The 23,365-nt window shown below is 45.5% G+C and overlaps 1 protein-coding gene across 1 annotated transcript; it reads right to left on the bottom strand.

Moving 5' to 3' along the window:
* Nucleotides 1-1,833: 1,833 nt before the first annotated feature.
* On the bottom strand, nt 1,834-22,220 carry LOC149366462 (uncharacterized). Its single transcript, XM_089570890.1, has 9 exons — nt 22,216-22,220; nt 17,945-18,027; nt 13,141-13,293; nt 10,815-11,056; nt 8,103-8,230; nt 6,683-6,803; nt 5,809-5,997; nt 3,216-3,353; nt 1,834-2,004 (listed from the first exon to the last, which is right to left on the bottom strand). Exons 1-9 carry the CDS (start codon nt 22,218-22,220, stop codon nt 1,834-1,836), a joined length of 1,230 nt encoding a protein of 409 aa, XP_089427016.1.
* Nucleotides 22,221-23,365: the final 1,145 nt, after the last annotated feature.

The raw sequence follows: 23,365 nt of genomic DNA, 5'->3' as shown, positions 1-23,365 counted from the left end.
CTCCTTGAATGTTGAGCATGAACGACTACCAACTCGTCCAAACAAGACTTTCGATCTTTGTATGGTAGCCGCCAAGGCTTGAATCCTAGAATTTCGGGTACAGGCTGGTAATTTTGGGAACTAGATGATTTAGCAGAGATGGCTCAGCAGAACTCAGCAGACCTCAACAGGGACTCAGTATGTTATGTACCGTGCACTATGGATCGTGCTTTTGGTGCGAAGCTCGACACACGGTATAGTCATTTAAGCAACCTCAAGCCTGCATTGCGCACAAACTGCGCCTTCAGTGTCCAATGCGGAATATTTATTACCGGTTCATGCACCGAATTGATTTTTCCGCCCAAATGGCCTGTCTAAATTGGGTAACAGAAGTAAACAGAAATAAAGGAAAGCATAAAAGCGAAACAAAGCAAAACAAAACATCGCAGCAAATGAAAAATGTCTGTTTTGTGGTATTGCTGGAAGCACATTACGAGTTCCAGATACATGAGCACTGAGATCGTTCCATCGCGCTATGGTTATTTAAGCTGTGGGTGTGATGGCGCGACTGAACAAAGGAGTTAATTTATGCGGGTAGTGGCGCCTTGGGATTTTGTACAATAATGGCTGAAACTGTGTTGAAGTGTTGAGGAGAACCTGACAGTGTTAAAAGCTTATCGCAGGGTGCAGTTTTTTCCTACGCCATTTAACATAATATGTTGAATTATATTGTGCTAACGATATAGTCCTCTTTCGGCGGAAAGGCCGCTCTGTGCGTGCGTGTGCGTGCTTGTGAGTGGATCCTGCGTTACGCGTTCTTCGTCAAAGCAGCTGGTACAGCATAAGTTTTAGTGCATAAACAGAAAATGGTTCCTCATCGTGTCCCTCGTATCTTTGCTGGTTGTAAATCACGGTGTAGATTTCCTGGTTGTTTATTACTTCGCCGCAGCAACTTATTCTGCGCAAACCAGAAATAAACTGTCAGTTGTTAGTGGTCCGGTGTGTCTGTCTCTCGTGTGTGTGTCTGACAATAGCTTTTAATGCGACACCGTTAGGGGCCCCGTTGCGCGGAAAATCCGTAGTCCGCGTTGTTGTGTGCAAAAAATCCACATTAGTCGACGAGGTGCTCACAGAAAACTTGGCGCGGTGATTTTGACAGTGATCAAAACACTAGGAAACGGGTGATTAGAAGGTTCCAATATGACTCAGGTGGCATTAGGACGTGCAAGTGAACGAAGTAAATGATTTGAGCTAAGAAATTAGTCGGGAATCACACACCTGACTTTAGGGTTAGGGCATAAAGGCATTTTCGTACGGCATGCTTAAGGCGTTGCTTCATATATGTCCTGCGGTCTTTCATATGATCATTGCGATCGTGAACACCAATGATGCACCGTGAGAACTAAAACATTACTGGTATTGACAGTAAAAAGTACTTCAGTCTTTGCGACCATCATTTTCATGTTACCTGACTGGAAGATGTTAACGAAGAATTCAACCCAAAAATGACGGCAGGTTCGGTACTTCGGCGGGGAAAAATTAAAAGTTCCTTTTTGTTTGACTTCAGCAGTATAGGCAATATTCTTTGATATGTTTTATTGCTTTTGCAGAAAAAGAAGGGGGCAAAAGAGGAACCAAAATACAAACACAGTAGAGATTTAGTGCAAGCAAAGATTTCGTATTTATAGCTTGTTTTCGTATTTATAGGAAATATTACACATATGAGGTAATACGGATACTCATACAATAACTATTTGCTACATCTAAATATTATAGGCCTTTAAAAACAAATAAAAAATTGGCGCTAGCACGCGAAAGAATCGTTATAACACATAGATAAAGGAGAGGCCGTTTCTAGGCAGTAGGCTTCGGTGGCCGGTAGCGGTCCAGAACTTCCCGGACTTTGTCGATTCGGGTATGGCCCATGGGGCAGAAGCTGACAGCCGCGTAGGAGGTGACGTTGTACAGAAGCCAGCTTAGGATTCCGTGCTTAGACGGTCCCAGGCTCCGGTACGCTCGCAGCATCTGCGTTCAAAGATGAAGCCTGTGGTGTACTACTCACCTATAAATAGATTAGACCTTTATCAGCGAATTCCTGTTTACATTATCCCAAAGATTTTTGGTGACATTTTATTGGCATTTTGCAGAGATAAGCACGACAGAATGATTTCCCAAAAGTGTATCGTTTGCGATAGATTTTATTGCCACGTACTCACTGCTCAGCAAAAGGATAGCACTGCTGGAAAACAAACAGCGCTGAGACGAGGGACAAAGAAAGAAGAAGACACCGGACCTTTCTTTTCTTTCTTTCTTTGTCCCTCGTCTCAGTGCTATTTTTTCCCAGCAGTATGTACTAACTAGCTCAACTCTCCGTTCTATTTAAAAGGATAGCAGGAAAATATTTCTTTAGGAAATTAATGGTAAAGGTGATTGAATCCATGGCTTGTTTGCCCTTCGCTACTTTTCCTTATTTTCCTTAATGTGATAAAAGAAATTTACAGGAAGCAAATGCGTTACACGTTGAGAATGCGATAACGTCAAAGTTTGAAATCTGCTCGGCCTACGTCTATTCCGTGATTGCTGCTCGCAGCAGACGCTGTGCCTCTGCAGCTGGCGATACCTCATCTTCAGCGACATACGCCGTGGTCACCCTCTTCGTTTGCTCGCTACGCTAAATACAAGCGACGCTCATTTTAGCGTCATTCCAACCTGATACGCAGAGCTATCTAGCCACGTCTGCCCACAACCTGCCTACTCGGCCTTATAACGTGGGTTCACGACGTCACAGAAGACCCGTCGACCTATCAGCAAATTTTAAGACAGACGACACCGGACGTCACCGGGTTTGTTTCCCGACAAATTATCTTTAAATAATAAATGGGTTTCTGCAGTTTTCACCACTTACACTGCCCAACCTGCCTATATTGGCACGAGTGTTGCGCACAATTTCAAACATCATGTCAAATTGTTTTCTTTCAAAGCGCTTTGTTCGTGTTTCTTCGTTAGTTTATGATTTGTTTATTCGGAGTGCATCGCTACCAACTTTGTTGTGGGGTCAGGGGACCCAGCCAGGTACAGGTTTTGTACCTTTTGTTCCCGGCCCTTAGTTTTCTGTGCTGAGAACTAAAATGTTAATAAACTCAAACTCAACTCTCAACTGGCCGCAACTCTGCCACAGCCCAACGCGCTCATGGGCCCTGCTTTGCAAGTAAAATCCCCGCACGTTGTTTGCATACCGTTCTCTCCATGCTGGCAGCCGTTTCGAAGCTCATCACTCGCCGCTCGCTCTGCCAGGTACTGACGATAAAGTTGCACTCTCCGGAGGTGTCGGCTGAATGAGATGCGCTTCTCGGTGCTTCAGCCAGAGGGCACTCCTGCGGGAAGAACAAGGACAACATGTCATTACCATTACAGTAGAACACAGCTTAAAAAAAAAACAGCAGATGCTATCACTGGGTCACATTCCGCGACGTACTGTATTACTCCGCTGGCCAATCACAACAGGAAACGAAATTAAGTTTTTAATGTTGAACTATGCTAAGAAAGCCAGGTATGAAAATTGTAATGCTTGTATTTTTTTTCGTGTGAATAATTTTTTGTTTAGATATAAAAAAATTAATAACAATAACAAGTAATAACAAATTAAGGTAACAAGCTAGACAGACTTGTTTCCTCGAAAAAAAAAAAACTTTCGAGAGAAATTTCAGCACATTGACCAGGCCGCTGGATACCATACTTCACACAAGAAAAGTGAATCAGTGCCTGATGTAATCATAGCCAGCAATTGTGGACAAAAGCATTTTTGAAACTGAAAGGAGTTCTGAGCGCAATTTTTTCATGCATTGCAAATTTGCACCATAACAATATTAATGACCTTCCTTCTGCCATATCTTCTAACATTCACCTTTTTGCTGACGATTGTGTAATATTTCGGGAAATAAATAATGTTAACGATACTGACACTCTCCAGTCAGACCTCAATTTGGTGTCTAACTGGTGCGCTACATGGAATATGGAATTAAACATTAATAAATGTAAAGTTTTGTGTGTTTCCCGTGCACCTAACGCTCTTCCTTCCTATTATCTTAATGGCACTCCTCTTGATTGGGTAGAAACATACAAGTACCTAGGTATTCATATCACTCAAAATTTAACATGGTCTATTCATATTGACTACGTTATTAATAACGCCAACCGCATGTTAGGGTACTTACGTCGCAATTTCTCAGCCGCTCTCTCATCTCTCAAACTTATCCTCTATAAAACACTCATATGTCCTAAACTAGAATACGCAGCATCAATATGGGACCCTACACATGAAAACCTCGTATATTCCTTGGAACTAGTCCAAAATAATTCCGTTCGCTCCATTCTTTCAAATTACAACCGTACGGCAAGCATCACAGCCATGAAATCTAACATGTCACTACCACCGTTACAATCTCGTCGTAAAATTGGTCGCCTAATACTATTTCACAAGCTATATCATCACGTTGCGCTTCACGAGTATTTCATATCACCCCAAGAATACATTTCACGTCGCATCGATCACCGCCACAAGGTTGGCATCCCAACATGCCACACCAAATCTTTTTTTCAGTCATATCTTCCTCGCACATCTGTGGAATGGAGCCGCCTCCCCCCGATATTGCAGCGATTGCAGACAACAAAACCTTTCACGACGCAATAGCTAACATTGTTTATTCAGAAGGAAGTTGATCATGTGTTATATCGGTTTCCACTGTGTTGTGCACATTGATTTTATGTTATTTACGCTTTGTGAATGTTTGTTTTATTCTGGAGAAAATTTTTTTGTACAACCTGTTTTCAATGTATTATATTCATTGTTCTTTATCCTAATTAACCCACTCCCCTCTGTAATGCATTTGGCCCTGGGGTACAATAAATGAATGAATGAATGAATGAATAAATAAATAAATAAATATATAAATAAATAAATAAATAAATAAACATATCCCCAAGATCTCCTGTACGCAGGTTTGCATTTGTTTTTTGGCTATCGTAAAAAGTGTTCGCCAATGGTTTTTTTTATGGCAGCCCTAACTGCTCGGTGCGAGCGTTGGAAGCAGTGCAAAAGATCGATTTTGCTACATATGGGAAGAATGGATCATTACTTTTATTATTTCTATACATCTACCTTAAAGTTTTCTAATGTTCAAAATTTTTGCCCAAGCTCGTTGGACGTGGAAACTTCTCTGCGCCTCTCCATGTAATTGCAGTATTCTATTATTTTTTCTTTATCCTAAGAGCCAGGACATAAGAGAGGAAAGTCGATTGAAAGTGGACTGAATAATTAGGACAACGAATTAGTTGTTAGCTAGAAAACGAAACGTAGCACTCGGCAGTATGTCATTATACCATAAAATAAGAATTTTGATAACGATGAATTTTATAAAACAAGGGTGGCCAAAGAGCGCCATGTCACAAGGTTGTTTCCTTCTTCTCAAGGTGGGGTCAGAGTCGCATTTCCCAAGCATTTCACCCTAATTAAGCCGAGCACTAGGCCAGGGGAAAGCTTGTACCCACTGTATCACCGGTGGGTACCCGGCGACACTTGGGAATCGAACCCCGTACCTCACGCAGGCTAGGCGGATGCTGAAAGGACTAGGCCACCGCTGCGGTAAAATAAAAGTTTTAAGTGCTCGACGCGATATTCCAGCTTTACGAGGAGTGAAGGTGGAACTAGAAGTATAAGAACTAAGGAATCAAGGGGCGTTAACTACACCTGTCTATGGAACTAAGAAGCTACGGCAGTCAAGTTAGTTTAAGGACTGTAATTACATCTTCCAGATACATTATCCATCTTACCCCGCGTCGAACGAAGTGGTGCCTTCGGATGTAGCAGGTCTTGCCGGCGGCGCTGTTCCTCGGGCGGCCTTCTTGGTGAGCTCGGAGGGAGTAGTCGACGTTGTCGAAGACGTCTGTCCTAAGGCTCAGCGTTAGTGCGAAGCGCGACTTGGGTCTGTCCACAGTCGCGATCAGCTGGAGGCTCTCTTGCTGCGAGTGAATTAATTCACCTGTGAACTCGTAGACGCGTCATCTAAAACAGGAATAGGAATGTCAATAGAAATCCTCAAAGTTGAACACTCTTATGTCATTTTTTTGCAGGTAGCTCTTACTTAAAAACACTGGCTGAAACAAATATCTGCAATCCCCAGGCACGCCTTAAATTCATAGAGCCTGTTTGTGAAAGTAGAGCACTATATGTACAAAAAAACTTCCAAGTGAAGGTTAGAAAATATTTCGGAGGCTCTTATAGGCAAGTAATGCTAAGTAACTCTCACCTAGAGTAGCATGCTAGGCTAATAACCAGGCAGACCTCACCTCTATTAATTAAAGTCTCTCTTCCAGCAGCTAGTAGGATTGCTCAGAGATTCTTGCATTCTGCTTCAGTTACCACTCGAATGTGGTGGAGGTATGTCCTGGTTTAACATATTGAAGCGACACATGGGCTATGAAGAACGCTGTAGTGGAGGGCTCCAAATTAGTTTACAGCGCCTGAGGTAATTTAAACATGGGCTGATATCTTACAACACGAGCATTCTTGCATTTCGTCTCCATTGAAATGCAGCGGCTGCGTCAGGGATCGAACCTGCGGCTCTTTATTGCAGCCAACATCCGCGGACGGGTAATTCTAATGTTCACATTTCTACTGACGCTTAGGAGCTACTTTCGAGCTTACCACCGAGGGCTGCACGTCGTCCTTGATGAAGCAGCCAGGAGAGTTCCAAGCGGAGGTCGCTTCCACGAGGCACAGGGGCCGAGGAGCCGATATAGAAAGGATGATGAGGAAGGCGACCAGGCTGTTTTTTCAGGAAATGCGTAAAGCGCAGACGCTTTTGTTAACCTTAACCTCAGCACAATTAGGTTTAAGACTGGGGCAACCAGTGCTTGCACAAGTGCTAAATGGCACAAATAAGGGTACAATGCAACTCAGTCCACCTCTTAAAAGTTTTCTTTGGTTTACCGGGGTTTAACGTCCCAAAGCGACTCAGGCTATGAGGGACGCCGTAGTGAAGGGCTCTGGAAATTTCGACCACCTGGGGTTCCTTAACGTGCACTGACATCGCACAGTACACGGGCTAGAATTTTGCCTCCATTGAAATTCGACTGCCATGGCCGGGATCGAACCCGCGTGTTTCAGGTCAGCAGCCATGCGCCATAACCGCTGAGCTACCGCGGCGGCTCCCTCTTAAAAGAGCCTATCGTTAACACTTGCGAAGACTTTATCTTTGAGGGAGGGGGGGGGAGGTACTTTTTCTGCCAAAAGGCGTTTTTTGAACTTCTTTTCTTTGAAGACTAGGGGAAATACTGTTTCTCCGCTGAATGTTCTTTGATTGAGGGTGGATTGCCTCTGCCAAAGTCCATTTATAGAATCCATTGGTGGTGTCAGTGCGCGCCGCGGATAAGGCACTCTGCAAAGTGCGCATGCGCCGACGAATGTTTAAAAGCAGAGCTTCGCCTGCGAGCGGGGACTGTTCCATCTAAGCCAAAAAATTAGGACAAAAAATTATAGATCACTGTGGCGACCCGCATTGGAGCAATGCGAAAGCAAAACGTCCACATGCTATATCGACGTCCGTTGATGTTCTGGCGCCCATGTACTATACCGACGTCCGTGGCTATTTTCACGTCTAAGTGTATTGTTCTGAGTTTTTAATTGCACCTCATCGACCAAATTTTTTCCACAGCAACATTTTATCACACACTATCTGTCACAATCACAGTTTCACACATTTATCTTCAGAGAACGACGTGATCGTGCGGACAAAATTGCGGACACTTTTTGCTGACGCGACAGAGCCATATAATGCTCTCGCATTAAAAAAAAAACGAAATTAGCAAAAATCGTAACCAGGAGTGCAAAAAACGCAATATTACAAAAATGCAGCATAGGTACATAGGTTGCAAAAATATAAGAAAATTAAAGGCGGGTTTCAAATAGGTTTAGGAAAGTTTCTGTTACTATTTAAATAGTGGGGCTATTCCACTCTGAGATCATTCTGGGGAAATAAGAATTCTTATAGGAGTTAATTCGTGCGTTTAATGGCGTTGTCAGCTGCCTCAGAGGCGGCGAAAAAATTGCAAAGTTGGCATCTCACCCGTCCAGTGTCCGCAGAAGCTTGGAGAAATGCGCGAAGTGTGCACGGAGACCCACCGGTCGCAGGGCTAGAAAGTTTGTGATGTTTCGCTTCTCGTAGCCGGCTGCGGTTAGGCTTAAGGTGAGTTCCTGGAAGCGAATAAGGCGGTAAACGGTCATTGTTTCTTACATATGGACACTTCGCCGCATAATATATTTATTTGCTCGAACATACTCTTAGCCTTGCTTTTGAGGCCGTCACAGGACGGAAATATCGCCCATACTTAACCGAAGGCACGCATGCAAATGCATTGGTTTAGAATTAGAGAAGGCATTGCACAAAAGCTACAAAAGTACACCAAAATTAAGTCAAACCTTAGAAGATTACAACTATGGATGTAAAACGCAATGGAACGTTCACTCCTTCTGTATTCATGGAGTGACAAATAAGACACAGCCACGGCTGAAAAGCGACAAATAGGATGGGCTGCAAAACGCAACGAATGCCTGACTAAGTGTCAGTCCCCTTTCTAAAAACACAAAACACTCAAGCAGCACACAGGAAGCAAACTACATGAAGTATATAGGTACACCAAAAATGGAACACACATGCAATAAATAACAGAAACAGTGAAAGCATGTTGCACTTTCAAAGGAAAACAATCATATCTGAGTCGATAACAAGTACATGTTCACTCTTTTTTGAAGTTTCCTAGAGATGACGATTCGTTTACAATAGTGAGAATGGTAGGATGGTGATTTAGAAAATCTGCAATTATGAAAGAGTGCTTTTGGATACCGTAGTCTGTCGGTATCTTGCCCGTGTTGTACGTAATGCGCCTTGTATTATATTTGTGTTCTTTTGGAAGGTTCATTCAATTCATTCAAATACGTCAGCGTCATACAAGCCAGGACAGCAGCTTGGGAATGTTGGTTATTCATTTGTGACGGAACCGCCCAGAACACCGGGACAAGAGACAAGCGCTGACTTACAACTGTTTTTTTTTATTTCGAAGAAACACTGCTTCTTATACCTTCTTCACTCCCTCAAAAACACATGCGTCACTACCATATCGTTCAAGCGTCCAAAAAAAAACATAAGACAAATAATCACAGAGATTAATAATCACATTTTCAGCATGTCAAATTCTTTCTTTGTCAAAGCAACAGACGACGGGCTGACACAATCGTTGCGCAGACTCGCTATCGAAGCTGCCTCGATTATTTTCCTGGACTAACTGGTATTTGTGATTAGCCAAAGCTTTACATTTTTGGAAAACAGGTGCACAACATGTTGAAGGGCGCCGCCGCGGTGGCTCAGTGGCTATGGTGCTCGGCTGCTGTCCCGAAAGACGCGGGTTCGATCCCGGCCGTGGCGGTTGAATTTCTTTGGAGGAGAAATTCGAGGCCCGTGTACTGTGCGATGTCAGTGCACGTTAAAGAACCCCAGGTGGTCGAAATTTCCGGAGCCCTCCACTACGGCGTCTCTCATAGCCTTAGTCGCTTTGGGACGTTAAACCCCATAAACTAAACTAAACTATGTTGAAGGGCAATCTCTGCAATGAATTCTCAGGTTCCTGCAAGCTTGCTCGAAATTAGTTTTGTGTTCTAGTAGCCTTTAATTCATGCACCTGCCAGTCTGCCCAATGTATTGTTTTCCACATGTCACTGGCAACGAATAAACAAGGCCTTCGGTGCACTCCACAAAGCGGGTTCAATGCTTTATCGTACATCCCTGCTTCTTTTTGGTCGGGTCGGAATTCACTCGTCTGCACAGACTTTGAGTTTATTAGGAGCAGTCATCACTATATTCACGCCAGCTTTTCGAACTATGCTTTTCAAGCGATGGGAAACGTTTTGAATATACGGTATTACGGTATTGCGGTATTACGGTATTACGGTATTGCGCTGTGTATATACGGTATTGAGGCAAAGAAACAGAAAGAAGGGAGGCCGGGAGTAGAAATACCGTATATTCGTAACGTTTCCCATCGCCTGTAAAGCATAGGTCGAAAAGCTGGCGTGAATGTGGTGATGGCTGCTCCTAATAAACTCAAAGTCTGTGCAGACGAGTCAATTCCGACCCGACCAAAAAGAAGCAGGGATGTACGATAAAGCATTGAACCCCCTTTGTGGAGTGCACCGAAGGCCTTGTTTATTCGTTGCCAGTGACATGTGGTAAACAATATATTGGGCAGACTGGCAGGTGCATGAATGAAAGGCTACTAGAACACAAAACTAATTTCGAGCAAGCTTGCAGGAACCTGGGAATTCATTGCAGAGATTGCCCTTCAACATGTTGTGCACCTGTTTTCCACAAATGTAAATCTTTGGCTAATCACAAATACCAGTTAGTCCAGGAAATAATCGAGGCAGCTTCGATAGCAAGTCTGCGCAACGATTGTGTCAGCACGTCGTCTGTTGCTTTGACAAAGAAAGAATTTGACATGCTAAAAATGTGATTATTAATCTCTGTGATTATTTGTCTTATGTTTTCTTTTGGACGCTTGAACGATATGGTTGTGACGCATGTGTTTTTGAGGGGGTGAAGAAGGTATAAGAAGCAGTGTTTCTTCGAAAAAAAAAAAAACCAGTTGTAAGTCAGCGCTTTTCTCTTGTCCCGGTGTTTTGCGCTGTTCCCTCACAAAAGTCATACAAGCCCTGTAGCGGCCCTTTTCGGCAGGTCGGTCATGCATAGACCAAGAGACAACCGCGCAATTTCTCTGAAGCTCACCGAGAACAACTTGACCGTGCTGCGAATTGCCTCATCGGTGACTGCGCGACCTCTGGTGCCACGGTCGTCGTCCAGCAGTCCGAATCCGTACACACCGGGCGAATGCCGCAGGAGGGCGGCGCTGTTCTTGAAAGGTATCCGGCCGAACTGGGCTTGAAGCTCACGGAAAGGCCGGCCGGAGGCCAGCGTGAATAGGAACCGGGACCTCACCTTTGCTTGAAGCAGGAAGTGGTACTGCGACTCTGCGATGTGAGACGATGTACGCGGAACGTTCGGCAAGGGAGAGCACAACAACTGAAGGGCACTTATACCCAATGGCGAGGGGTCAGCGAAAGCTGATTCCCAAACCTACTAACGATATGGTGGCCCAGTATACATGGTGTTTCACCTCAGAATTTACAGAACATTTAAAAATCGGCTTCTTGAGTTAGACGAGCGCATTTTCGGCGTAGCATGTAAGAGGTGTAGTACATCAGAATACTGCTAAGACGTGCTTACTAGCAGACTGGATAACTAATATTGAATAGTTAACTTTCTAACTATTACTGTGAGGCTCCTTAATTATTTAGAATGTTGAATACGCGGTCACACTCGGCGCTGGGGCCCAACATTTTCTGGCTATTTAGAGGAGTTACGCGCACTGGAGAGGTTGCTTTGGTTGCAAGCTTCGCGAAAGCGCATGCATTTTGGCGCAATGTAGGCAAAATTTGTTGGGTCACAGCGCCGAGGATTATAGCGTTTTAAAAACTCTAAAAGCAGGTATGGATATTACTTACGGTAAACTACATGGCTCTCAATAATTATGGAGCTTAACGGCAGTAGTTAGAAAGTTAACTAATAATTATTAGTGAACCAGCCTACTGGTTAGCTCGTATTAGCGGTATTCTGATGTACCACACCGCTCACAATGCTGTGCCAAAAAAGTGCTCTTCAAACTCAAGAAGCTCGTTTTTTAAAAAATTATTTAAAGTCTTAGGTGCAACACCTTGTATAACGAGCTCTGTGTATGTTTTGTGCGACAATGGGTATGGGTTCATGGGCAAAATACAAAATAACTATAATGCGGATTATTGTGTGTGGCCACAACACTTGCTATGTGCGGTTCCCGTTTCTAGCACCCTAAATGTGCGTGTGCTTTGAGTTTAGGGAAACGCGCCTTTATGGGCGTAATTACTTTTAAATTGCGCTACTAGAACTCCAATAGGATGGATGCAAGTGCTTCGCGGTTTCGCCGACTGCATTGGACTGTCTTCAAGACTGAAAAGTCACGTGCGACATCCGCTACGATTCGTTGCGCTTCTTAAGGCAGACGTTGAATTCGCCACCAAGGCCGAATGGAGAGGCATGATTGAATCCTACTAAAGGGAATGCATTTGTGGGAGGCATTTCGGGGCATCTGGGGGTGACTGAGCGCCACGTTTTGAGATAATGACACCACGAAGCGTGAGACGTGAGGGCCGGATTGCGTGTAAGGGTGGTCACGTGACAGCGGGCGAGCTTGCGACGTAGCCCTGCTCTGGACATCGCTGACCCCGTAGAGTAAACTAAGACAGCTAACGCTGTTATACTTTGAGGTACTTATGTGCCCCGCTAGCCAAATAAAATGCTGTCTGAATAATAACTGCAATTTTGCCCCCTTTCATAACACCATAAACTAATCGTGGCAAGCCGCATACCTCACCACTGTAAGCAGATCAGGAAGGGGCATTCCGGAAGCGGCAGGCTACAAGAGCGAAGGAAAAGCCGGTTTCCTAGAAAAAAGTTTGCTCATAAAGCTACGGCTCTTAAACAAACAGATATAATTCAAGCAGTACCATTTTTACGGCTACAGCTCCACTGGATAGTTTCTGGAAGAAAGTTCGCCATGAAAGTGTCTTCCCTGAGGACGATAAGAAACGAAAACAGGCAAGACAATCGCAGCGCAGATTTCAAAGCTCCAAATTTTGGATGCCCTAAGATTTTCAAATTTGGCGGTGCTCTATGATTGGTCCACCGGTGGTTACGCGATGTTGATTACGTCACGGCCCTCGCAGTCGCAATCATAGATCGTGGGAAGCGTTTAAGCGATGCTCCTCTGCCCCGGAAGTGGCTGCTCCTGATATCTGTTGTGCATATACCGTCGTTACACTCATCGCTTCGATAGCCAGACGGCGGCTGTTGCGACGCCATCTTTTTCAGACCATCTCTCGGTCTCGGCAACGACGGTCGCCGACGGAATTTTGCCTGATGGGGCTAAGTAAGACTTTAGCCTTAATAAAGAAGAACATGAAGACCTCGGTCCTGTGGTTTGCTCGAGCACTACGCAGGAAGCATCATGGCGGCGTACTGTTGTAGGATCCGTCCTCGTTGGCCTCGATGTCGAGGAGGATGTAGTCGCATACGCTAACGTCGGGAAGCTGCCTCCACGAGACCCAGACGGAGTCATTGGCACCGCTCGGGAGCCGACCGGGGGAGACCAGGCCGCACAGGAGCACCGGACCTGCAGTGACGTCACTTTATCTCCTTACCAGACATTCTCTTCAACTTCCAGCCGATTGGCAGACAGGGGGATATTGGCGGTTGTGTACAAAAGCACGAAGAGCAAACATATGTTACATGATCGGGAAATTAAGGAATCCTAAGCAAGGGCATGCTGTTTCAAAATAACGGCGTATGAGCAGTAGACTAACATTGTTTCGAAGCAGGTAGGCAGAGATAACAGCGGCCAGCGAGAAAGTGAGAAAGATGGCATGCAGATTTCGCCAGGAAAGCTGGAAAGCACTGCACTTGTATCAATGAATGAAGTATAAATAAGAATCGCTGCACTGGATGAGAGTGTATTTTCAGACATATCTAATACAGACAAAATCTCCCTCATTCCCGAATCTTCTGGACAGCTGTCAGCGTGGAATGAGGAGATGACTTGGTAGGATCGGGGAAACTCACTGTCTCGCCAAAACGACCAGAATAAGGGAAGCCAATGCTGAAGGATCCACGAATGATGTCACCACATACCCAAGTCCCGTTACCCATGTTCATGCAGTCAAGACTGGAATGAGGCAGACCAATAAAGAAAGATAAAAATTCGTCAATCCCCTGCCGACAGGTATAGCCGAAAGGCGGCAGACTACAATTGAGCGGAACGTACCCCTAGTCGTTTGCGCTTAAAGCCTACAGGAAGCAATTCACAAACGTAGAAATCAGAACCACAGCGGAGACAGTCACAAAGGTTGTCTGTAATCATACTTACTGCGTACTTATTTGACAAACACATGATAATCGAAATCACAGTGCATCGCTTGATGAGAAATGTACTCGCAGGTTTTAACTCAGATCTTGCGTTGAATGAATACGCTAGAGAGAGACAGTTTCGCTCAATTTTTTGAGGATCCCTCGAAGCTTACGTGTACCGGCTTTGTCAGAAAACCGAGCATCCATGCCGGTAGCCTGAGCGATCTTTTGGCCTACAGAGGGCGCTGCTATCTTCAGCGCTGGACGCTGCACCCGGGCTGCGAGTGCAAACTAGCTGACGTGTGCCTGCGCCCTCGCTCAGTATGACAGCGCTCTGAAGGCGCGATATTGCTCACCGCACATACTACCTGCTTCACTTCTTATGAACCAAGGAAGGAGGGCGATAGCGCGGGCATACGTCACCCAGTTTACACTCGCAGCCGGAGAGCAGCGGCCAGCGCAGGCGACCGGAGCGCCGCCGCTCGGATGAGAGCCCGTTCCCCTTGGAGGAAGGAAAATTCCTCCATGCCGCTCCCCCTGCCGTCTTGGCCGCTCGGTTACTTTTGGCGAAGTCGGTACGCAGCGCGCAGAACGGCCTACGCTTACATTATTTCCTGCGATTTACGCACGCTTGAGCGCGATACACAGTTTATTCTGCAGTCTACGGTGTCCTCGATCTTCACGCAGTTTTAATCGCAGCCGCGGTGCTTGCAACGAGATGCAGATGTGTGCGATGCAGCGGAGAGTCCACGTCGGTATTGTGGGGGACGGAGGATGCCTGAGCTGCTAAGGGAGCACTGATCTTTTCACTTTGTTTTGCGGTTTGCGGCCGCATTTGCGTTCTTTGAAAGCGGCGCCTGTGATTGCAAAGACGCTGTAGCAATGACGCCGTCGCTGTTAAATTTTCGCAGGAGCTTTGAATCTGGAAGGGTTCCGGGATTTTCAATCACGGTTTTCTCAGCAATGCAGCCATACAACGACGCGAAATAGAAGTCGGTGCCCTTCCAGCGGCATATTCTATCCGTCTTGCTTGGTTTGATATTTATTTTTAGCGTCCCTTTTAAATGGGTACTATATGGTCGCATGGTCCACATAGGCATGGGGCAGGGTCCTTCTTTCGGCAATGGAAGTGGCTACAACTACAACTAGGGCTCAGCAGCGCCCGAATATGAAGCACGCTGCTTCAATTCTCCCTCCACTGCATCACACCTTCGATCCTCATGCATGCTTAAAGGGAAACTGAAGATTACAACCTCATATTATTTTTCTATTTAAAAACTGATTCTCTAGCAATCTGGGCGAGAAGTCTGAATTGAAAAAAACCTTGCCCCCTGTCGATTCAAACAGCTGACGTCTTTATCGAAATAGACGAGTTGTCACCGTTTTTTCGTGCATGCGGTGTATCGGTGCAACTGGTATCCGCATCCAAAAATTGGTGCTTACCCATGCATTCTCCTTCTGAAATCAGCCGGTGATGGCGACGCCTGCGTTTAGCTTTTTGATGTTTTCCAGTTCATGAAAGCTTCGTTTTCGGTACGAATAGTCTCTCCTTGATTAAAATGCGGTACCCTGTCGATAATGCTCGATACAGTTTCTATTTGTCCTGATTTTCTCTCTAAACGTAGGACATCGCCACAGCGCTTATTGTCTTCCAGAGGAGCACCCAGTGCTGTCAGCGCCACCCGTATCCCATTAGTGACTCCTCGTTACGTCATACCTATCGTACGGAATTGTAGAGGCCCTGTTCCGGCATATAAGTATATAAGATTTGATAATGACCCAGAAGGGGCACGGTAACTATGAGAGACACTGTAGTACGTAGATGGCTCAACAATTTCAACCACCTGGCATTCTTTTGCGTCCTCTAATATTGCACATAAGAAGGGTCGTTTCGCGCTTCCCGTCGGATGATGTCGCCCACGCGGCCTTGATTAGGTCACTGAGCTCAGCAGCCAAAGGTCACAGCCACTCAATCACCGCGCCGTGAGGCATGGTTACCCGAGATAGGAGGAAAAGTCTCGGCGTTTTCTTTTTAACACTTTGTTTGATCCGCAGAAACTCACTCTGGGCATGTCCGTGGTGGAAGACGGTTGAGTTTCGTGCCTTGAAGTGTTCGGTAAAGTGTCTTGGTTGAGCGTTCTTGACAGCGGCCTTCTTGGTACCAGCAGTGCGGGGGAATGGAGTCAGAATCGTCGCTCTAGAGCTTTCTGGGGCTGAACGGGAATAAGGTACATAACGAACATTATTTACTGTTATTTTTAAAGTTAAGTACGCAAAAGAAAAAGTCTCGATACTCAGGACATAGGTGACGGGGTATCGCCGTATTGTAATAGTAGCAGTGCCAGGAACCATACACGCGCTTTAATATAATCGTGTAGGCATCGATGAAATGTTCATACCAGGATTCGAAAACATTTTCTCGCTAAGTTATAGGCATTAAATGGGAACTGTCTCTTCGTGTGACACAATGTCAACGTGAAGCAATTAGCAGTGCGATTGACTGAAGCGAAAAATGTAACTCGTCGCAAGGCTTAAACAGTTTTCAAAGCATTTACTCGAAGCAGGTATACGGTAAAATTTAAATCCCTTTTAACTCTACTTAACTAGTTTCGTCCGTTACTATCAGAAACTGCGTCACATTTATCTAGCATATGCGAGGCTTTGGAGGCGGTATGGACCATGACTAAGTAACGATTCTTCCCTCTGCAACATCTTCTCCTTTGATCTGATTGGGTAAAGTGACGACACACCTACAGTCCTCTCTGTGCCAATGGCTTAAGTCCAACTATGTCGGAAAGGTGGCGTTGTTCGAGACTGTCACGGGCAGCGCAAAAATGTAACAGTACCGACAAGGAAATGTAAAATTAGCCTGATGGATCTAAAAGATGAGCAATAGTGTCAGATCTGCTGCCCAAAGTGCTTTTGCGTGACATCATTTCGAATTCATCGACTCGGATGTCATTTGCTAGGACCCTTGAAAGCCGATCTAAAACACGAAGCATCATTGTAGATTACTTTTATGGACTCTGTTGGCAACTCAGTGGGCCGTAGTAAAAAAAATAAGCTCATTATTTTCCGCGGATTGGGTTGAAGTAACCCAAAACTAACTCTCACGGGAGTGGGTTGTTGATACATTAAGTAAAGGGATGTCGTTTGGCTCCCCAAAGGGAGATGCAATTCAGGTAGACAGTGCCAAATGCACCTCAAAGGAGGTCTTCCAACCAATGACATCGATCTGTTGTCATGGAGTAACAGTCAACCGCCTTACACTTGCAAGCGTGTTATCGTGGGCAGCTTGCACGTGGTAGGCGTCAGGACAAGTCGACGCCAGTGGTTGGAGGGCATCTTTGAGGGGCATTTGCCGCTAATTACTTGCGTTCGAAAGCGTAAGCTCTACTACGCCATGTTCCGCGAGTTTCGCCTACTCCGTCGCTTTGACCTTACGCGACCTTCAGCCGCTCCGGAGCTGCGCTGGCTGGACCATGTGACTAGCACGTCACTCGCCGCGGTGGTTCCGCCGCCGGCGCGCGCGCTCCCTCCGCCGCCGCGCATGCGCTCTCCCGCTTTGAGACCACGTGACTCGTCACGTGCTTGGACGCGGTTTAAAGGGGAGCGCACTGCTCGCATAGGCATGGCGCGCTTCGCCATGAATCGGAGCGAAGCTGGGCCATTTCGGAATGTTGTTACGCGGAGGACCTTGCAGCGTTCTCAACAAGCGAAATCTGACACCCAGCGGACATCACCCGCTTTCACTTTGTATAAGGAGGTTTAGAAGAGTTAAACCTTTAAAAATTTTTTACCCAAATGTGGCTGGTTCATGAACGATGTGATAAAGTGGGCCGTGTGCTTATTCGTAGCTTCGTTACAGACGTTCCTGGCATGTGTTTAAACAACTTGAGGTTGCAAACATTTGCGTTCACCTGCGCTGATGATGTAGTATGCGAATCCCGCGATGAAGAGAATCAGGAACATAGCCGACACGATGATGAATTCGTCGGCGCGTCTGCAACACGCAAAGATAGGTGAAGGTGAACATGACCATTCAGGCAACATTGACCGGATGAGGTTGAAAGCACTGAGTTAACTTTATTGTGACCCTCTACTGCTAGCACACGGGGTAAAATCAAATGAAGGCCGAAAAAAAGCGAAAATACAATATGACAAAACAGGTATATTTCTCTACAGACAATCCTTCTCCTTTCATCAGATTAGCAAAATGAATCCCGTTTTGGCGCAGAAGAAGATACTGTACACAGATACTCTCTCAAAACGGCGACCAGCTTTCTGCAATGTTGCTTGAGGATGAGAGCGTTTGTGGTGATGCATGATATTTCTAGAAACGTCGCGACAAAGCTACCAACGAGAGTGCCAAATTATGAACTGAGCGTGAACGACCTTCCAAACCACGAGCAGAGCATGTCGTAGGTTCGGATCCCAATGCTGCATATGGTTTATTTTTCTTCTGCGTTCTAATAATATAGCTTTAATGTAAAATACAGTCGAAATAATAATTTCTCCTTAAAACCACAAACAAAACGAAAACAAAAATCCCGTCCCCTTTCTTTCGTTCCAGTGAATGTTAGCAGAGAATATTTCATTCACATGCGAATGAGAAAGATGAGGTAGTGCTGTTTTGAGTGCGCTTATGTCACGGGACATATTTTGCAAGCTTTCATTTCGTTATCCATTTATGTGGTCGGCTACCATTGGTCACTCCTCCCAGTGACGTAGGCTGACCTGTCGCGGCTCCCAATGTGTGGACACACAGGCCTTCAAGCCCGTATTCGCTGTTTCTTATACTCCTCTCCTCCGGATTCCTTTCTACTCAGCTGGCGCATTTCTTTTCACAGTTCTGCAGGTCAACCGGTTAATCAATATTAGCAGCTAACAAACATGCCCGGAGAAGATTCACGCTCTCCATCCTAACACCTTCCTCACTTCATGCCTTCCTCCCCTTCACCGGGCCTTCCTCCTTGGAGTGAAGGCCCTTTTTAAGCTCCAGCAGTGCTGAACGCTTCGCAAAGACAAAGACAATCCTCTTGTCGAAACGATGGCAAACTCCTTGAGGCTTCCCCTTCCTTGTTCATATTGTGTTTGCAAGAAACTCATTTACCTGCCCTCTCCCTACGATGCTATATTAAGAGTGGTAGCCCACGTATCGAAGAAATAAGGTGTGCCTTCAAAAAGGCGCCTTACGTCAGTCAGAAATGGAATCGCGTTTTAACGAGCAACTGGTATTGGATGACGTTTCTGTATGGACGAATGCAAAAAGGAAAAGCAATACTTACGGCCCCGGCGTCACTGAAGCAGAAGGTGAATAGAATTATTACTACTGGCGTTAGAAGCAAATGAGAGAAAAAGACGCGTTTATTTTAAGGGAGTCTTGTTTTTAGGAAATGTTTAATACATTTTTATGATAATAATGTTTAATATAATAAATGTTCAATACTACCTCTGGGAACTTGTTGCACTTCGAGCATCATAACACCTGAAAGACATATCGATAGTAGAATCAGTGATATGAAAAGAAAACAGTGTTCAGGATGCAATTTGAAAAGGCGCGCTTGGTCGGTGTCCCCTTCTAGACGGATGAGTATCTTCCGGTGGGGTAGTGGTAAAACTAGCAGTATTGCGCATTACGGAATCCACACTTCGCCTTCTCCTTGCTGTCATTACAAGGTTGGAATAGTATTGCTCAAATTGTGAACATACCTGACATCAGTATGTTGTCTGCTATATACTCTACTTGACTGCTTGAAAACTTACTGCTCGAGTGGACCAAGCAGAAACTGCACGAACTTAGAGCTTTAAAATCGCGAGAACCGGTCTGCGACATAGCTACACATAAAAAAAAAACATGGTTGGTTTGGTTTATTGGGGTTTAACGTCCCAAAGCGACGCAGGATATGAGAGACGCCGTAGAGGAGGGCTCCGGAAATTTCGACCACCTGGGGTTCTTTAACGTGCACTGACATCGCACAGTACACGGGCCTCTAAAATTTCTCCCCCCCAAAAATTCAACCACACCGGGATCGACCCCGCGTCTTTCGGGTCAGCAGCCGAGCACCATAACCACTGAGCCACCGCGGCGGCAAAAAAAAAATAAACATGTTCCATCGAATATAAAGCAAAGCCAAGCTGTACAAGTCAGAGCGACTAGTCTGCATGGCCTGAAAAGGTATTGCACGAACTTCGCGGTAGTTTTTGTGCATTGTTGAACTCCTTAAAGACTGCCAGGACACGGATTTTCAGATGTCAGTGCACGTTAAAGATCCCCAGGTGGTCGAAATTATTCCGGAGACCTCCACTGCGGCACCTCTTTCTCTCTTTCTTCTTTCACTCCCACCTTCCTCCCTTCCCTTACGGCGCGGTTCAGGTGTCCGCGTAGATATGTGAGACAGTTACTGCGCCATTTCCTTTCCTCAAAAACCAATTTACATTTACATTTACAGTTCCAGCATACCGTTCTGTCCTTATTAGTACGGAACCCACTAAATATCTGATGGACGGCAGACAGTGAGAAACATTTTATCCGGCTTTAATTTACGCGTATCTGGGATAACTAATAACAACACCGCTACAAATGACCGTCATCGCCTGGAGCAAAATATTATCTATAACTGTGTGCGTCGGTGCAAACTTTAGGGCATAGAAGTATGTTTGCTGTGCAGCTGGTGGAAGCAATATTGAAGAACATGAGTTGCACGGCAAGTGATATACTAGACGAATTGCATACAGTAAATCCCTGCTGGCAGATACTGACACGCAAGATTCCGTTGTAAATCCTTCTAAAGCTAGCGTTAGTCCGCTAGCTAATGTTCCGACAACAGGCCAAAACGATCACAAGTCCGGTAACCGAGACGTTGTTCAGCGGACGGAGGCACCCGTCCTGCCCCTTGTTCATCTTGCACTCTCTTATCTAATGCGCTATTAGGCGCGCAGGTTGCCCACAATGTCTACTTCTATTACAGTCGAAGGTTTCAGCACCAACTAACGGACCAAACCCGTAACTAGGTCTCTTGGGATAACTGTCAGGATAATCGGGAGTGTGGTTCGTGTTGTGTACCACTTTCCAGATTAGAACACGTCGTACCATGGACGTTCAAAGCAACTGTTACTTTGCATGATTCAAGGGCAAGTAAACCCTTTTGCCTTGCCTATTAGTGTCGTTTCTCCAAATGACGATGCAGAAATCATTGTCGTCGTACCCTTCATCAGAAGACTCTCGGTGTAGCTAAGCGCTTACGACACTGGTGAGAATAGCCTTTTAGCACCCTTTGCTGCAAGTCGGAGTATGGATTTTTTTATCTTTCAGCACATTAAAGAGTTAAGGGGTCCGTGAAAGATTATACGGGAAGAATATGAAAGCGCTAGACGTTGCGGAACTCATCTATTGTTGAGCACTCACTTGATTGTGCAAATCCGTCTTCTGAAGGCAGTTCCCGACCTGCACAGCAAAGGGATAAATATTGTGACAAAACAACGGCAGCTCCGGTTTGGAAATCGATCATTATGATTCAATTTTTTTATTATTCGTTCCACAGAAGCTCGCTGCTTCCCAAAACGTTTTATTAATCCCTACGATGACGCACTGTGAAATTCAGGGACATCTTACCCCTACTTTTAGTAACACACCTACAATATGCGGACTTTTTCCTCGGCTCAAGCGCGTCATTTTCTGCTGTCCACTGCCTCTGGGAACGAAAACCAAGACAACGGACTGATATGAAGGAACGTGAAATCAGTGGCTTATAATCTTACAGGAGAAGATGAGCCACCCAGTTTAGCTGCCGTTTTCTAAATTGATAACGCGCATGCCTTGGCTTTCTGTTTTCGTTTTTGTTGCAGATGTTCGATTATGCTTGCTCCAGTGCCACTGCCGAGAGTCACCCCGAAGTTCGTGCTGATTTTTCTCAGCGCCGATCGTATTATGTTCTAGCGGGTAAGCATATCGCTGGACAGTGCGACAGACTTCGTCTCTCCCAATGAAAAGCGCTGTTCGATTAAAAATTCAAGGAGAAAGGAGGCGAACGTACGCATGATGAAGCGGTGTACAATGCAGCCGCGGTGGTTGAGATCTTCTTTCTCGTCTTTACCAGCGTCTTGGTCAGCGGGCCAGGACAGTTCATAGAGAGGAAGTGAAAGATTCGCATTTGGTGGTGGTGCTGGAATTTTCTGCCTCGGCACTTACTTCATCTCCCGAATATTAGCATCTCCTGCATCCTTGGAGTAGCAAAGACTGGCGCTCGCGCAGACTGCAGGTCTTTTTCACGCTTTGAGACAGAAAAGGAAAATAGCGCTGCAAAAAGACGTACACAAGAGAGACTGACACAGGACTTGCGCTAACTTCATCTGATTTTATTTACTGCAAAGCCAGCAACTATATAGAAAATTCAAGGCATGCGCAGTAGAAACACCGGTACAACAGGCATCAACAAAACCGTTCAAGATATGCCATCTCAGTCTTGAAAAGGCGGACCGAGGTATCACTCACGCAATCTAATCCCCTCTTCCTAATGTGGAATGTTTCCAACAGCTCCCGCGCCTTCGTATCTCCTCTCCTGCCCAGAATCTTTATCTCCCGAAGCCGTGGCTCACACTTCTTGCATTGCTGGCATGTTTTTTGCCCCGGCCCATGTTATGCCGCACGATTACACACGAAGCACTCAGCGCAGTGCTGCGAAAGATGTGCACCTCCTAGATTTGTTAGCGATCGTGCGTGCTCAGCCACGCGGTCATTAACGCACCGCCCCGTTTGGCCCACATAGGCTTTTCCGCAGGTCAGTGGTATTTCATACACCACACCTGTGCAGCACTTCACGTACTGCTTGCCATGCTTTTTGTTGCAGGAGCTCTCAAATAATGCACCATCTAGCCCAAATTGACGTTCTTCTAAATCTTTTTCACGCGTTTGCGATGCCGAGTTCCTTTGCTAAATTTCTACCTTCACAGATCTGGCTTGGAGGTTTCTCAACTGTGCCCATTTTGTGCCAAGCCTGAGACGGTGGAGCACTACCCGCTGTTCTGCCGCCGCTTCTCTTCTTTGAGGAGGCGCCCATTATAAATTCCGTTTCACCACCTGGGTCTGCCTGTGTCCACTGCGGTTGTTCATTCCTTTGGCGCTTCATCGCTTGGATGAAGCAACAGGAGTGTGCGCTGTGCTGCTGAAAATTTTCTTCTAAAAACGCAGTGACTCCCATGCTAATTTTTCTCCTTTTTTTCTTTTTGTTATTATTATTATTATTATTATTATTATTTCTAGTCATTTTATTTTTCTGACTTTCAAAAATTTATTTCATTATTCTGTTCACGCTCTCTTTGAGTCAGTGCAAAATTGAACC

This window comes from Amblyomma mixtum, chromosome 1 (assembly GCF_055824585.1).
Source record: "Amblyomma mixtum isolate Tamu chromosome 1, ASM5582458v1, whole genome shotgun sequence".
In the NCBI taxonomy this organism is placed as follows: Eukaryota; Metazoa; Arthropoda; class Arachnida; order Ixodida; family Ixodidae; genus Amblyomma; species Amblyomma mixtum.
Note: the sequence above shows the minus strand (reverse complement) of the source record. Positions and strands in the feature narration are given on the sequence as shown.

Coding starts and splice junctions, on each gene's coding strand:
- LOC149366462 (XM_089570890.1), bottom strand. Junction 13,294..17,944: donor ATACTACATCATCAGCGCAG/GTGAACGCAAAT, acceptor ACGTCACTGCAG/GTCCGGTGCTCCTGTGCGGC. Junction 2,005..3,215: donor CTGCCAGCATGGAGAGAACG/GTATGCAAACAA, acceptor CTTTGAACGCAG/ATGCTGCGAGCGTACCGGAG.